Below are 15653 nucleotides of genomic sequence, written 5' to 3' on the forward strand. Positions count from 1 at the left end.
CAGGAACCTGTATCCCAACTTTTTCAGAACCTGTGTCCCAGGAACCTGTGTCCCAACTCTTTCAGAACCTGTGTCCCAGGAACCTGCATCCCAACTTTTTCAGATCCCGTATCCCAGAAACCTGTATCCCAACTCTTTCAGAACCTGTATCGCTGAAACCTGTATCCCAGAAACCTGTATCCCAACTCTTTAAGGACCTGTATCCCAGAAACCTGTATCCCAACTCTTTCAGAACCTGTATCCCAACTCTTTAAGGACCTGTATCCCAGAAACCTGTATCCCAACTCTTTAAGGACCTGTATCCCAGAAACCTGTATCCCAACTCTTTCAGAACCTGTATCCCAACTCTTTCAGAACCTGTATCCCAGAAACCTGTATCCCAACTCTTTCAGAACCTGTATCCCAGGAAGCTGTAGCTCATTATTCCACGAATAAGTGATCCTGCTTCTCAGTGCCAAGCTAACCAGTGTTGGCCCCTTGAGGAGAAGGGAGCGAACGCACAGTGGGAGTTGCTTGTGGGCTCGCCTCCAGGGCACGGGGTGGCGCTGCCGAGGGAGAGCGAGAAGGAGAGAGCGGGGCCGTGATTGCACAGGCGGCTTCTCCTGGCGGCGGCTCGAGGAGCAGCGTCCGCGTGGGAGAGCGGGACAGACGGCAGCGGGGACACGGGGAGACGGCCCCGGGGAGACTGGGACTGAGAGTGAGACAGAGACACGGACACGGCCCCGGCCCCGGCCCCGGGGAGACAGGGACTGGGACTGACTAAGAGAGAGAGAGCCCGCGATGGCCGAGGAGCAGCAGCGGCGGCTGCACAACGCGGTGGACGGCATGGTCCATGGGCTAGAGAGAGAACTGATCCGGAAGATGCAGGTCTGAGGGAGGGGGAGGGGAGGGGGGAACGGGGGTGAGAGTCTGGGGGGGGGGGGGGGGAACGGGGGTGAGAGTCTGGGGGGGGAGGGGGGAACGGGGGTGAGAGTCTGGGGGGGGAGGGGGGAACGGGGGTGAGAGTCTGGGGGGGGAGGGGGGAACGGGGGTGAGAGTCTGGGGGGGGAGGGGGGAACGGGGGTGAGAGTCTGGGGGGGGAGGGGGGAACGGGGGTGAGAGTCTGGGGGGGGAGGGGGGAACGGGGGTGAGAGTCTGGGGGGGAGGGGGGAACGGGGGTGAGAGTCTGGGGGGGAGGGGGGAACGGGGGTGAGAGTCTGGGGGGGGAGGGGGGAACGGGGGTGAGAGTCTGGGGGGGAGGGGGGAACGGGGGTGAGAGTCTGGGGGGGAGGGCGTGGAGGGGAGGGGGGAACGGGGGTGAGAGTCTGGGGGGGAGGGGGGAACGGGGGTGAGAGTCTGGGGGGGAGGGGGGAACGGGGGTGAGAGTCTGGGGGGGAGGGGGGAACGGGGGTGAGAGTCTGGGGGGGGAGGGCGTGGAGGGGAGGGGGGAACGGGGGTGAGAGTCTGGGGGGGAGGGCGTGGAGGGGAGGGGGGAACGGGGGTGAGAGTCTGGGGGGGAGGGGGGAACGGGGGTGAGAGTCTGGGGGGGAGGGGGGAACGGGGGTGAGAGTCTGGGGGGGAGGGGGGAACGGGGGTGAGAGTCTGGGGGGGGAGGGCGTGGAGGGGAGGGGGGAACGGGGGTGAGAGTCTGGGGGGGGAGGGGGGAACGGGGGTGAGAGTCTGGGGGGGGAGGGGGGAACGGGGGTGAGAGTCTGGGGGGGAGGGGGGAACGGGGGTGAGAGTCTGGGGGGGAGGGGGGAACGGGGGTGAGAGTCTGGGGGGGAGGGCGTGGAGGGGAGGGGGGAACGGGGGTGAGAGTCTGGGGGGGGAGGGGGGAACGGGGGTGAGAGTCTGGGGGGGAGGGGGGAACGGGGGTGAGAGTCTGGGGGGGAGGGGGGAACGGGGGTGAGAGTCTGGGGGGGAGGGGGGAACGGGGGTGAGAGTCTGGGGGGGAGGGGGGAACGGGGGTGAGAGTCTGGGGGGGTGGAGGGGAGGGGGAACGGGAGTGAGTGTCTGGGGGGTGGAGGGGAGGGGGGAACGGGTGAGAGTCTGGGGGGGGGAGGGCGTGGAGGGGAGGGGGGAACGGGGGTGAGAGTCTGGGGGGGAGGGGGGAACGGGGGTGAGAGTCTGGGGGGGGAGGGCGTGGAGGGGAGGGGGGAACGGGGGTGAGAGTCTGGGGGGGGAGGGGGGAATGGGGGTGAGAGTCTGGGGGGGGAGGGCGTGGAGGGGAGGGGGGAACGGGGGTGAGAGTCTGGGGGGGAGGGGGGAACGGGGGTGAGAGTCTGGGGGGGGAGGGCGTGGAGGGGAGGGGGGAACGGGGGTGAGAGTCTGGGGGGGGAGGGGGGAACGGGGGTGAGAGTCTGGGGGGGGAGGGGGGAACGGGGGTGAGAGTCTGGGGGGGGAGGGGGGAACGGGGGTGAGAGTCTGGGGGGGGAGGGGGGAACGGGGGTGAGAGTCTGGGGGGGGAGGGGGGAACGGGGGTGAGAGTCTGGGGGGGAGGGGGGAACGGGGGTGAGAGTCTGGGCGGGAGGGGGGAACGGGGGTGAGAGTCTGGGGGGGAGGGGGGAACGGGGATGAGAGTCTGGGGGGGTGGAGGGGAGGGGGAACGGGAGTGAGTGTCTGGGGGGTGGAGGGGAGGGGGGAACGGGTGAGAGTCTGGGGGGGGGAGGGCGTGGAGGGGAGGGGGGAACGGGGGTGAGAGTCTGGGGGGGAGGGGGGAACGGGGGTGAGAGTCTGGGGGGGAGGGGGGAACGGGGGTGAGAGTCTGGGGGGGAGGGGGGAACGGGGGTGAGAGTCTGGGGGGGGAGGGGGGAATGGGGGTGAGAGTCTGGGGGGGGAGGGCGTGGAGGGGAGGGGGGGGGGGAACGGGGGTGAGAGTCTGGGGGGGGAGGGGGGAACGGGGGTGAGAGTCTGGGGGGGGAGGGGGGAACGGGGGTGAGAGTCTGGGGGGGAGGGGGGAACGGGGGTGAGAGTCTGGGGGGGAGGGGGGAACGGGGGTGAGAGTCTGGGGGGGAGGGCGTGGAGGGGAGGGGGGAACGGGGGTGAGAGTCTGGGGGGGGAGGGGGGAACGGGGGTGAGAGTCTGGGGGGGAGGGGGGAACGGGGGTGAGAGTCTGGGGGGGAGGGGGGAACGGGGGTGAGAGTCTGGGGGGGAGGGGGGAACGGGGGTGAGAGTCTGGGGGGGAGGGGGGAACGGGGGTGAGAGTCTGGGGGGGTGGAGGGGAGGGGGAACGGGAGTGAGTGTCTGGGGGGGGGGGTGGAGGGGAGGGGGGAACGGGTGAGAGTCTGGGGGGGGAGGGCGTGGAGGGGAGGGGGGAACGGGGGTGAGAGTCTGGGGGGGGAGGGCGTGGAGGGGAGGAGGAACGGGGGTGAGAGTCTGGGGGGAGGGCGTGGAGGGGAGGGGGGAACGGGGGTGAGAGTCTGGGGGGAGGGCGTGGAGGGGAGGGGGGAACGGGGGTGAGAGTCTGGGGGGGGAGGGCGTGGAGGGGAGGGGGGAACGGGGGTGAGAGTCTGAGGGGGGGAGGGCATGGAGGGGAGGGGGGAACGGGGGTGAGAGTCTGGGGGGGGAGGGCGTGGAGGGGAGGGGGAACGGGTGAGAGTCTGGGGGGGGAGGGCGTGGAGGGGAGGGGGAACGGGTGAGAGTCTGGGGGGGAGGGCGTGGAGGGGAGGGGGGAACGGGGGTGAGAGTCTGGGGGGGGAGGGCGTGGAGGGGAGGGGGGAACGGGGGTGAGAGTCTGAGGGGGGGAGGGCGTGGAGGGGAGGGGGGAACGGGGGTGAGAGTCTGGGGGGGGGAGGGGGGAACGGGGGTGAGAGTCTGGGGGGGAGGGGGGAACGGGGGTGAGAGTCTGGGGGGGAGGGGGAACGGGGATGAGAGTCTGGGGGGGTGGAGGGGAGGGGGAACGGGAGTGAGTGTCTGGGGGGGAGGGCGTGGAGGGGAGGGGGGAACGGGGGTGAGAGTCTGGTTGGGGAGGGGGGAACGGGGGTGAGAGTCTGGGGGGGAGGGGGGAACGGGGGTGAGAGTCTGGGGGGGAGGGGGGAACGGGGATGAGAGTCTGGGGGGGTGGAGGGGAGGGGGAACGGGAGTGAGTGTCTGGGGGGGTGGAGGGGAGGGGGAACGGGAGTGAGTGTCTGGGGGGGTGGAGGGGAGGGGGAACGGGAGTGAGTGTCTGGGGGGGTGGAGGGGAGGGGGAACGGGAGTGAGTGTCTGGGGGGGAGGGGGGAACGGGGGTGAGAGTCTGGGGGGGAGGGGGGAACGGGGGTGAGAGTCTGGGGGGGTGGAGGGGAGGGGGAACGGGAGTGAGTGTCTGGGGGGGTGGAGGGGAGGGGGAACGGGAGTGAGTGTCTGGGGGGGAGGGCGTGGAGGGGAGGGGGGAACGGGTGAGAGTCTGGGGGGGGGAGGGCGTGGAGGGGAGGGGGGAACGGGGGTGAGAGTCTGGGGGGGGAGGGCGTGGAGGGGAGGGGGGAACGGGGGTGAGAGTCTGGGGGGGAGGGGGGAACGGGGGTGAGAGTCTGGGGGGGAGGGGGGAACGGGGGTGAGAGTCTGGGGGGGAGGGGGGAACGGGGATGAGAGTCTGGGGGGGAGGGGGGAACGGGGATGAGAGTCTGGGGGGGTGGAGGGGAGGGGGAACGGGAGTGAGTGTCTGGGGGGGTGGAGGGGAGGGGGAACGGGAGTGAGTGTCTGGGGGGGAGGGCGTGGAGGGGAGGGGGGAACGGGTGAGAGTCTGGGGGGGGAGGGCGTGGAGGGGAGGGGGGAACGGGGGTGAGAGTCTGGGGGGGGAGGGCGTGGAGGGGAGGGGGGAACGGGGGTGAGAGTCTGGGGGGGAGGGGGGAACGGGGGTGAGAGTCTGGGGGGAGGGGGGAACGGGGGTGAGAGTCTGGGGGGGAGGGGGGAACGGGGGTGAGAATCTGGGGGGGAGGGGGGAACGGGGGTGAGAGTCTTGGGGGGAGGGGGGAACGGGGATGAGAGTCTGGGGGGGGTGGAGGGGAGGGGGAACGGGAGTGAGTGTCTGGGGGGGTGGAGGGGAGGGGGAACGGGAGTGAGTGTCTGGGGGGGAGGGCGTGGAGGGGAGGGGGGAACGGGTGAGAGTCTGGGGGGGGAGGGCGTGGAGGGGAGGGGGGAACGGGTGAGAGTCTGGGGGGGAGGGCGTGGAGGGGAGGGGGGAACGGGGGTGAGAGTCTGGGGGGGGAGGGCGTGGAGGGGAGGGGGGAACGGGGGTGAGAGTCTGGGGGGGGCGTGGAGGGGAGGGGGGAACGGGGGTGAGAGTCTGGGGGGGGAGGGCGTGGAGGGGAGGGGGAACGGGGGTGAGAGTCTGGGGGGGGAGGGCGTGGAGGGGAGGGGGGAACGGGGGTGAGAGTCTGAGGGGGAGGGCGTGGAGGGGAGGGGTGAACGGGGGTGAGAGTCTGAGGGGGAATGAGTGGAGGGGAGGGGGGAACGGGGGTGAGCGTCTGAGGGGGAGGGGTCTGGAGGGGTGGGGGAGGGATGAAAGTCTGAGGGGGAGGGGTCTGGAGGGGTGGGGGAGAGATGAAAGTCTGAGGGGGAGGGGTCTGGAGGGGTGGGGGAGGGGTGAAAGTCTGAGGGGGAGGGCGTGGAGGGGAGGGGGTAACGGGGGTGAGAGTCTGGGGGGGAGGGCGTGGAGGGGAGGGGGGAACGGGGGTGAGAGTCTGAGGGGGAGGGGTCTGGAGGGGAGGGGAGAACGGGGGTGAGGGCGGGGAGTGGGGAACGGGGGTGAGAGTCTGAGGGGGAGGGCGTGGAGGGGAGGGGGGGGGGGGGAACGGGGGTGAGGGCGGGGAGGGGGGAACGGGGTGAGAGTCTGGGGGGGAGGGAGTGGAGGGGAGGTGGGAACGGGGGAGGGCGTGGAGGGGAGGGGGGAGCGGGGGTGAGAGTCTGGGGGGGAGGGGGGAACGGGGGTCAGAGTCTGGGGGGGAGGGGGGAACGGGGATGAGAGTCTGGGGGGGTGGAGGGGAGGGGAGGGGGGAACGGGGGGGTGCGGGCGGGGAGGGGGGGAACGGCGGTGAGAGTCTGGGGGGGAGGGGGGAACGGGGGTGAGAGTCTGAGGGGGCGGGCGTGGAGGGGAGGGGGGAACGGGGGGTAAGCCGGAGGGGGAGGGGGGGGAAGTCTGAGGTGGAGGGTGGGAAGGGGGACCATCTTGGGGGGAGCGAGAGGGAGAAGGTCTCGGGGGGGAGAGGGAAGGGGAAGGTCTGGGGGGAGAGTGGAGGGGAAAGGTCGGGGGGAGAGGGGGGGAAGGTCGGGGGGAGGGGGGCACGGTCTGGGGGGGGAGAGGGGAGGGGAAGGTCTCGGGGGGGAGAGGGAAGGGGAAGGTCTGGGGGGGAGAGGGAAGGGGAAAATCTGGGGGGAGACGGAGGGGGAAGGTCTGGGGAGAGGACGGGGGCAAGATCTGGGGATAGGGCGACGGTTTGAGGAGGTGGAGGGCGATGTCTGAGGGTGTGGAGGTGGTCTGAGGGGCTAGAGGTGCCTTTAGGGTGGAGATGGGAGGTTTGAGGGTCAGGGGCATGGCATGAGCTGGGTAGGGGAGGGGCATGGAGGATGGTATGAGGGAGGTAGGGGAATGGCCTGGGGAGGGGGGGTGGTAAGGTCTGAAGGGGTAGCAGGGGGAAGGTCTTGTGGAGGAATGGGGAAGGTTTGAGGGGTTGTGAAGGCCCGATGGGGGAAGGTCTGAGGCGTTGTGAAGGCCCGATGGGGGAAGGTCTGAGGCGTGAGGGGGAAGGTTTGAGAGTGGAGGGGGAAGGCCTATGGGTGGAGAATTGAGGGATGAAGAGAAGGTTTGAGGGTGGAGGGGAAAGATTTGCGGGTGAAGGTCTGTGAGGAGGAGGGTGAAAGTCTCTGGTGGGAGGTGGAGTTGGAGAGAACAGGTCAGAGGGGGTTAGGGGTCGGTCTGAGGGGATGGGAGAAGACTGAAGGGGATGTCTGAGAGGGTGGACGAAGGTTGAAGGGTTTGGTGCAGTGGGGAGGGGGTGGAGGGGCTACGTTTACTGGGTGGAGGTGGATTACCTGAAGGTTCGGGGAAGTGGGTGAACAGAGTAATATTCAGTTGGACAGAGTCCAGATGTGAGTTTGATGTGTGGCGATGGTATTTCAGTGATGAATGAGTCTTTGAACGGTGTTTGGGTTTGGCGGAAGTGGTCTTTGGGGAAAGCAGGTGTGTTTTATTAATTTATGGTATGAGGGCGGTGCTTGCAAGACGTGCATTTATTACCCATCCCTAAGTTACGAATCAGCCACACTACTATGGGTCTAGAGTGATATGTAGGCCAGACCAGGTAAGGATGGCAATTTCCTTCCCTAAAGGACATTAGTAAACCGGCAGTAGATTTTCAGGACATTATTAGATTCTTAATTCCACGTCCTTATTGACTTCAAATTCCATCACCTCTGTGGGGGTTCGATCCCTGGTCTCCAGAACATTATCTGGATCTCTGGATGAACAGTCCAGCCACTCGGCCATTGCTTCCTGTTTGAGTGTGTTCAAGGAAAGAGCTCAGGGTTTGAGGAGTGTTTTATGCAGGGGAGAGGGGATCGGAGGGATTTTGGGAGTAAGGGGGCAGATGCAGTTTTAGAGAGTGATCGAAAGGGAGTTTGAGATAGAGGAGAGGTGGTGTTGCAGCTTTTTGGGTGGAGAGCAGTTCGGGTGGGGATTTAGAGGGGTAATAGTTCTTGGAGGAAGGCTTTAACAAATTCAGGTGGGGGTTTAAAGGAACAGCAATAGGGGGAGGGCAATAGTGTGAAGGGCGGGTGGCCGTGTGCGGGTACAGAGTACTTCACCGGATCACATTCTGGGAAGCAAGTAAAAATCGAAGAAAATGTGGAAAGGGGATTTTTTTTTTAAAAGAGTAAGTCATTCTTCACAAATATCTCTTAACAATGAACTATGACTAAGGCCCTCACAAAGTGAGGCAGTGGTGTTGTGGGAATATCATTGGACTGGGAGTCCAGAGACGGTGAGCACTGTTCCGAGAGCAGGGCTCGAATCCCACACAGACTTTGGTGGAATTTAAATTCAGTTATTAAATCAGGAATGCAAAGCAAGTCCCAGAAGTGCTGACAAGTCAGTAAATCCCATTCCTTAAAGGAAGGAAATCTGTCCCGGGTGTGGCTCCACACCCACAGAATGCCCTCCGAAAGTAGCTGAGCCAGCAGTTCTGTTCAGGGGCGATGAGGGATGGATGGAAAATGGTGACCTTGCCCATGAAAGACACAGGAAATTAATAATTCTCCTTCCGCGCTGGGTGTGGGAGAGAAGGAAACAGGAGGTCCCACTTAACCCTCAGGCGTTTCCCACCATTTAACTTGATTATGGCTGATCTATACCTTAATTCCGTCAACTGGCTTTGGTTTTCTATCCTCTCCTTCTCTGTACCCGACAAAAAATTGACTAGTCCCCCTCATGACATTTCCAATCGTCTGTCCACTAAATCTCAGAATTGTTCAGGGACTGAATTGCCATCTGGTAAACGGTGGCTTCGCTTAAGTCTAATGTTGTCGGAAGAGCTCCTTGTCCTGTATTGAAATGGCTCTCTCATTGTTTCCCACGTGTGTCATCACACAAAGCAATGAGCAATCGATGTGTGGTTGTCCTCCTCCTCCTCCTCAAGCTGCCTCTGTCTCCTACCACCTTCCTCTCCCTGTTATCTCAACAGCATCGGGGATCACAAGTTTCAGGCAGTTCAATGGGTCCTGATCAGAACAATGCATGATCTGCAGACTCTACCTTGCGGGGAGGGCATATGGGATGTTTGGAGGTGTGTGTGTGCTGTCTCCTGTATCTGAACAGTGCCTTGTCAGATCGCTAAAGGTTCAGCACAATTCTCCACTTCCCATTCCCAGCGTTTCTACTCTTGGCATTCCCAGAGATTCCCCTCTTTGCATTCCCTACGATTCTCAATGATGCCCCCCTTCGCATTTCCAGGAATTCCCCTTCTATGCATTCCCAGGAGTTTGTCTCGTTGCATTCCCAGGGATTTCCATCTTCGCATTCCCGGCGACTCCCCTCTTTGCATTCCCAGGCATTTCCCTCTTTGCATTCCCAGGCATTTCCCTCTTCGCATTCCCAGGCATTCCTCTCTTCACATTCCCAATGTAACCCCTCTTAATGTTCCCCGGGGCTCCTCTCTTTGCCTTCTCCGGGGCTCCTCCCTTTGCCTTCCCCACCATTCTTTTCTTCACATTCCCAATTTTACCCATCGCATTCCCAATGATTCTCCATTTGGCATTCCCAGGGATTTGTCCCTCCACTTTGTAATGATTCCCTTCTTCACATTCCCTGGCAGCTCCCCCTGCGCATTCCTGGGGATTTCTTCCTTTGCATTCCCAATGATTCCTCCCTTTGCATTCCTAGTGATTCCCGTCTTCGTGTTCTCAATGTACCCCTTTGCCTTCCCGGCGCCTCTCCAAATTAGCCTCGCGATGTGCTTTTTGTCTTTTCCTGGCGAGCCTCTCCTATTTTGGTCAGTCACAAACCCAGCATTTCCCATGTGTCAGGCGTGGTGCGAGACAATGCATTTGACCACCTTCAAGGGAGAGGAGGGGTGGAGGTGAGGTGTTTGGAGGATATCCCCAAGACCATCCTGTTGCCCTCCTAGTGATCTCAATCCACAACCTGGCTCCAAGTGGAGCTGTTGCTGTGGGAGTCTGCGGTCAGGAGAACAAATGATGTTTCCTGCTCAGTAGAGCTGGATCTGGATGGAGCTGGGTGCGTTGGCTTGGGAGAGACCATTGTTGTTGGCCTGCCTTTCACACCATCGGGTTTTCAGGATCTTGCAAAGGGATCATGGATCTGTTGACGGCTTCGAGGCTTATGGGGACATGGATCTCACTGCCGTCGTGTTATAGATAACCGCAGTCTGTAATTTGATTATTTGTTGGCCCTCTAATCATTGAGCAAAGGCCCATTTCCCCAGTCAAAATCTCCTTGGCTTGTCCCTGACTGGAACCTCAGTGCAGGAAAGTTCAGAGAGAGTTAGAAATTCCTGTAAAATAGACTGCAGGAGGTGTGGGGTTTTGCCATCGGTCTGTCTCTGGATGGCAATGTGCGAGGCTGTTCTTCCAGCTCATGACGACCAGGTGAAACTGGCACTGGGCCACACTGTTGGAAAAGCAGTCAAGGAATTCACTGACTCCAGTGCTGCTGGTGCAACCGAACGGAGTTGAGATACAAACTTGTGACATCCAGCTCCCTCCCCCTCTCCTCTTTCCGGTTCAGTGATTATCCATGCTAGCTCGGGCGAGGGCAGATTTCAGCGGTGAAGGGGCTCTCAGAGAGTTTGTTTGCACGGTTTCAACCAGCTCTTTTCCCATGGGACACAGCCCTCACTGACAAGACCAGCATTGTTGCACTGTCCCTAACTTTCCCATGTACCCAGGGGCTTGCTGGACGTCTTTGACAGTGAGCAGTTGAAGATTCAGCATTTCGTCCCCTGAAGTGAATCTGATTTGTATGACAGTCATGATCGTTTTTGTCCCTGAGATTGGCTTTGGTGTTTAGCGTTGACTTAGTGTTTTATTAATTGAGTTGAAATCAGCCTGGGCCCCTCAGGGTGACCTGTCCACCGATGTATTTCCCCTATTTGGGAGTTGTTAAGCAGGAACAGTCAGGTGGCGAGTTGAATGAATGAACGTAGCGTTCGCTTGAGGCTGCGTTGCGTCGCGATGCACGGGCAATGAGCGGGTCTGACGGTGGTGTGTTTAAACTGCCTCTCTAGGGGAAAATGTTTCGGTGCAGTGCAGACTGCTGCGAGAATGCCAACGCCTCAATGGAGGAGGTACATCAGTGCATCGAACGTTGCCACGCACCGCTGGCACAGGCACAGGCCACCGTCACCGGGGAGCTGGAGAGGTTCCAGGTAGGGAGCAATCTACACACACACCCAGCCGGATAAGGACTGAGCTTTGGGTTCAGTATGAGAGCTTGCAGGGAAGCTGGGTACTCTGATAAAAGAGCAGAGTTTTCCTTTGTTTTTGAGAAGTGTTCGGTGGCGGGAGGGAGGGACGGACAGACCACAGGCAGCGTTTCGAGCGAGGCTGCATTAAGGGCGATAGTTTTCTGATGAGGTGCAGGTCCAGTTCTTTTTTTTGATTTACTCGTGTCACATGTGCCCAGATACAGTGAAGAGTTTTGGTTTGCTTGCAGTCCAGGCAGACCAGACCCCACACAGATCATCAGGCGGTCTAACAGAGCGAGGAATGCCAGGTCACAGCTGCAAAGTAGGTGCTCAGTCAGCAAGATCAACACGAGATTTGAAATTTGAGAGGTCCATTCAGGAGTCGAATAACAGTGGGGGAAGACGGTGTTCTCGAACTTACTGGTTTAAACACCTCACCGAGTCCACAACTGGAGGACTCGGCTGTTATTTAGGTTCTCTTTCACTGGCAGGTGGGCATCAGTGGCCATCGCCAGCACTGACTGCCCGAATGGGTGGCATGGTGGTGTTGCCATGTATCATCTGCAGCCCTTGCCCTTCTTGAGGGTTGCAGATTTACAAAGCGTTGTCAGAAGGAGTAGTGCCTCTTGGAGATGGTGCAAACTGTGTGCGTCAGTGGTTTTTTTTAGATTAGATTAGACTTACAGTGTGGAAACAGGCCCTTCGGCCCAACAAGTCCACACCGACCCGCCGAAGCGCAACCCACCCATACCCCTACATTTACCCCTTACCTAACACTACGGGCAATTTAGCATGGCCAATTCACCTGACCCGCACATCTTTGTGACTGTGGGAGGAAACCGGAGCACCCGGAGGAAACCCACGCAGACACGGGGAGAACGTGCAAACTCCACACAGTCAGTAGCCTGAGTCGGGAATTGAACCCGGGTCTACAGGCGCTGTGAGGCAGCAGTGCTAACCACTGTGCCACCGTGCCGCCGTGGTGGAGGGAGTGAGGATGGTAGATGGGCTGCCAAGCCAATGGAGTTTCTCCTTCCCCCATCTTCGTCTGATCTGCTCGTTGGCGTCCTGGACGGGAGCATTCCTCTTCACCGACCAAAAAAGGGTTCTCAGGCTGCGCTGTTTTTTTTTTGTCATTCCAGAATCGGCTGCAGCGCTGCATGATGGACTGTAACGACCGAGCGAAGGACGCCTTCCACTCAGGAGTCAAAGAGCCTGACGTCAAGCTGAAGGCGGACTCCTGCGTCAGCAAGTGCGTGGACGATCACGCTGTCCTCATCCCCAGCATGACGCGGACGCTGAAGGAGTCACTGACCTCCATAGCCAAGTGAGGCAGCACCTCGGATAACGAAGTCAGGTAATTCGTTCGTTCTTCCCGAAGGAAGAGGTGCCACATTGAAGCAGTGATATCACGGCAAACCAAACTCAATAACACCCCCACACCGCCACGCACCCCACCCAACTCCACCACTTGGCAGCACTGGAGTCTGGTAACTCATCTCTCAATTGCAGACTTGAGAGCAAAGGAGCTCGCAGCAGTGTCCTCCCCACTCAGGGACAGATCAGCAAGACCACAAGGGAGGTGGGTCAGGACTTTAACACATTTACCAAAGTACTCGATGTTGCTCCAAGGCGGAACTCAGAGCAGCAAAGGCGCCTGTCATCGGATGGTAATAAGAAACTGTCGCCTTTCTGCTCGCTCAGTCCTTGCCTCCTTTGTGCAGCCCACGCTGGTGGAGAAACACGTAAGGGATTTAAAGCCAGTTTGTGGGGCATCGGGACAGCTTGACTTGACCCGTTGGGCAAACGGAAGGAGCTGACCGCAGAAACATGTGATCCTTTCACCTCCGCTTTCGATACGTCGCGTCACTCAGCTGCCCCTTTCAATCACTGTTTCACACGGATCGAGGGCTCAATTTCAGCTCAACCTTGGGCAGAACGTTTCAGGGAATCAGAATGGATTTCAACTCAAGCCATCTCCACTCTTCCATGCTTTTCCTTCTCCATTGAAGAATATCTTTGAAGAAGGATGTTAGTTAAAGCACGCGCGAGACCATTAGCCTTCTGTCAGTGTCTGGCTCCTTGCTGTGTTGTCAAATGAGTACCCGATCTTTTCAATGCAGGGCACCCATAACCTTTCCCCTTTCAGATCCTATTTGATCATAATTTGGAAATGTAAAGAAAGCTGATCTCTGTTTTTAACAAAAAAATTGATTTCAGTCTCCTCTGGGTCAGGGAGTCGTAAATCAGAGTCTCATTTGGAGGCGTCAGGTGTCAAAAGGAAGTCAGCTCCAAGATTCCTTGAGCCGAATAAGGAAAAGATTCCCCCATGCTGTTTTCAAGAGCACACCTCCCAGTGTAACTTCGGTTTGCGGAGCTGGATGATTCTTCCAACAGAAATGTTTTGAGCTCCCCTTAGGGTGAAACGTCGGACGTTTTCTGCATTCCCTCACCCCACCCCGCCACCGCCGCATGGCTGGTTTTGCTGACTTTGAATAAAGAAATGTCAGCAATTGAGACTCAGCATGAGACTCACTGATACTCACTCTGAACTTTGCCTCTGTCTCTCTCGTGTGATATGTTGATCCTCTGACTGTGGTGTGCACAGGAAGTGTGCTGGAGGTGATATGCTGACAGAGCTGATGGCAGAGTCAGATTCTGAAGTATTTCTCATGACCGCCGCTGCTCTGACAGTCAGTTTCCTGCAGGACTGTATACCAATGTGGAAGGGACAGGAAGTGTCAGTGTTTGAGTTAGACCTTCCACCAACTTCTCTCCTCCGCGTTGCAGTCATTTCTGGGATGGGCCATGGGCTGGAGGGTGGGAATGCGAAAGACGACAAATTTGCCCACAACATGCTCGAAAACCTGTCATGCTCTCCCCAGAAGAGTTGGATGGTTCTTTGAATCCCATTGCTTTTAGCAATACCTGCGTAAAGGGGATAGGAATCAAAACACGCAGTATTTCACGCGGGGCAGAATCCTCACAAGATCACAAACCGGGATCTTCATCTGTCTGTGGGTTTTCCCACCCCCGACATCTGTGATGTATCAAACCCTTGAGGAAAGCCTGCCATTCATAAGCTTCCAATTTGGATTCTGACAACGAACCACTGAATTCATTTGAGTGTGCTTTTAGCTCCATGTAACGGATGGGGAACAGTGCCCTGCTTGACAGTATCTTGACAGACAACAGAGAAGTGTTGCTGAAAAGAGACACAATGTCACTGAAGTTTTTGCCCCCCCGTGTTATAAATTATGGCGATCACTTGAAGTTTGGCATTGAGTGCAAGAGGAAGAGCTTTGGGAATATATTTCTTTTTGCAGTGATACTAACAACCTGTAATAATGTCCTGTTTGCCCAGTGAGCCATTAGACCTTGTGTTGTCCAGGCATCATTAGCCTTGATTCCCTCAATCTCCACGTGTCCAATAGTTTTTGGACAGATTTAAAAGAAGCAATTGCAGTTATCTTCTTGACTCTGCAAGGATTCTGACACTGTTTAAGTTGTGTGTCAGGTAGAAGCTGATTGTGGTTTTACGTGTGCTCTGGTCAGGAGGCTGTGACATGCATGTCGAGTGAGGTGCTTTTTCTGATCTCCAGTGTTGCTGACCACAGCTGCTTCATGTCATGTCTGAACCACCTGCCTTCAGCAATGTGTAATTTGCAGGTCGGTGAGAATATCGCCCCTCCCCGCAAACAGAAGCCAGGACTGAAAAAGTGCATCTGTCTTTTGTGTAACACGAGATGTAAGTGTGTGATTTCATTGAGTGCTGCTTGCCGTGAAGTCTTTTCGCCTCTTGTTCATCTCCAGTCTGGAGTTGGTTTAACTGTGAAGGTTTCCCGTACGGAACTCTGTGTGTGTGCGCGCGTGTGCAGTGTTCAATTAAAGATTTGAATCATTCTCTGGCATCTGTCTCTTGTGTGCTGACTCACGTGGAGGTAAAGTTTGCAGACAACACCATGCTCATGGAGTGGAAATTGAACAGTACGGGTGAGGACAGGACGACTTCAGGGGCTGGTGAAGTGTGCACAATGCAGTAACCGTACGTCAGTGCAGATACAGTGTGAAAAATGTTTTGAAGGGAGCAGACGCGATCAAGTCGGTATGTGTTGCACATTACTCAGAGGCTCTGACCTGTGGGAACATGCATCTTTTACATGTATGTTGTATTCTGCAGCCAGTGATGATAAAGACTCCGATCTTCATTCCATTGTTATGGACCAGACCAGACCCCCATAAAACGTATTAAGATAGCCAAGACCATAACGTTTTATTCTTAAAGGCGTTGCATTCCATACGCAACTCGATTGGCTAAGTTACCCGATTTGAAGCAAAATACGCTTTATTCATACACTGCAGTTAAAATACAACGAAAGAGAGAAGCAACTGGCAGAACAACACAATTGGAAAGTTTAACAGAAGATTGACTGTTTAACTATGTACTGTAGTAAAATCCCTTGACACATCCTTGGCCAGGGCAAAATCAGTTGTCTCTCTCACATTTCTAGCAGCAGAAAGAGAACCCCAGCTTTTAGCTGGAATGGAGAGAGGAAAAACAGCTTGCACATTGAGCTTCAGGACCCCAATAGCTGCTACTGAAAGCGAAAAGTAAAAGTCCTGGTTGTGTGGGGACTTGAAGCTGCCCATTTAGGCTGCTTCTGATGTTCCAATTTTTAAAAAACCACCAAGCACTCACAAGCTGTGTTTGTTGGATTCAAGTGGGCGACTCTTCACTTCGACACAAAAACCGGGATAAAATATACCTCTCAAAACCAT

At 58.6% G+C, this 15653-nt stretch overlaps 1 protein-coding gene across 1 annotated transcript; it reads left to right on the forward strand.

The window, feature by feature from the left end:
* The first annotated feature begins 610 nt into the window (after positions 1-610).
* Positions 611-14783, forward strand: fam136a (family with sequence similarity 136 member A). Its single transcript, XM_060856569.1, has 3 exons — positions 611-867; positions 10695-10835; positions 12017-14783. The coding sequence occupies exons 1-3, from the start codon at positions 781-783 to the stop codon at positions 12203-12205; spliced, it is 417 nt and encodes a 138-aa protein (XP_060712552.1). The 5' UTR covers positions 611-780; the 3' UTR covers positions 12206-14783.
* The last annotated feature ends 870 nt before the right edge of the window (positions 14784-15653 follow it).

This window comes from Hemiscyllium ocellatum, chromosome 48 (genome assembly GCF_020745735.1).
Source record: "Hemiscyllium ocellatum isolate sHemOce1 chromosome 48, sHemOce1.pat.X.cur, whole genome shotgun sequence".
In the NCBI taxonomy this organism is placed as follows: Eukaryota; Metazoa; Chordata; class Chondrichthyes; order Orectolobiformes; family Hemiscylliidae; genus Hemiscyllium; species Hemiscyllium ocellatum.

Excerpts from the sequence above, each read along its gene's own strand:
- fam136a (XM_060856569.1), top strand. The coding sequence starts at position 781 with ATGGCCGAGGAGCAGCAGCGGCGGCTGCACAACGCGGTGGACGGCATG. Across the intron at positions 868-10,694 it reads AACTGATCCGGAAGATGCAG|GGGAAAATGTTTCGGTGCAG; the intron begins GTCTGAGGGAGG and ends CTGCCTCTCTAG. Across the intron at positions 10,836-12,016 it reads GGGAGCTGGAGAGGTTCCAG|AATCGGCTGCAGCGCTGCAT; the intron begins GTAGGGAGCAAT and ends TTGTCATTCCAG.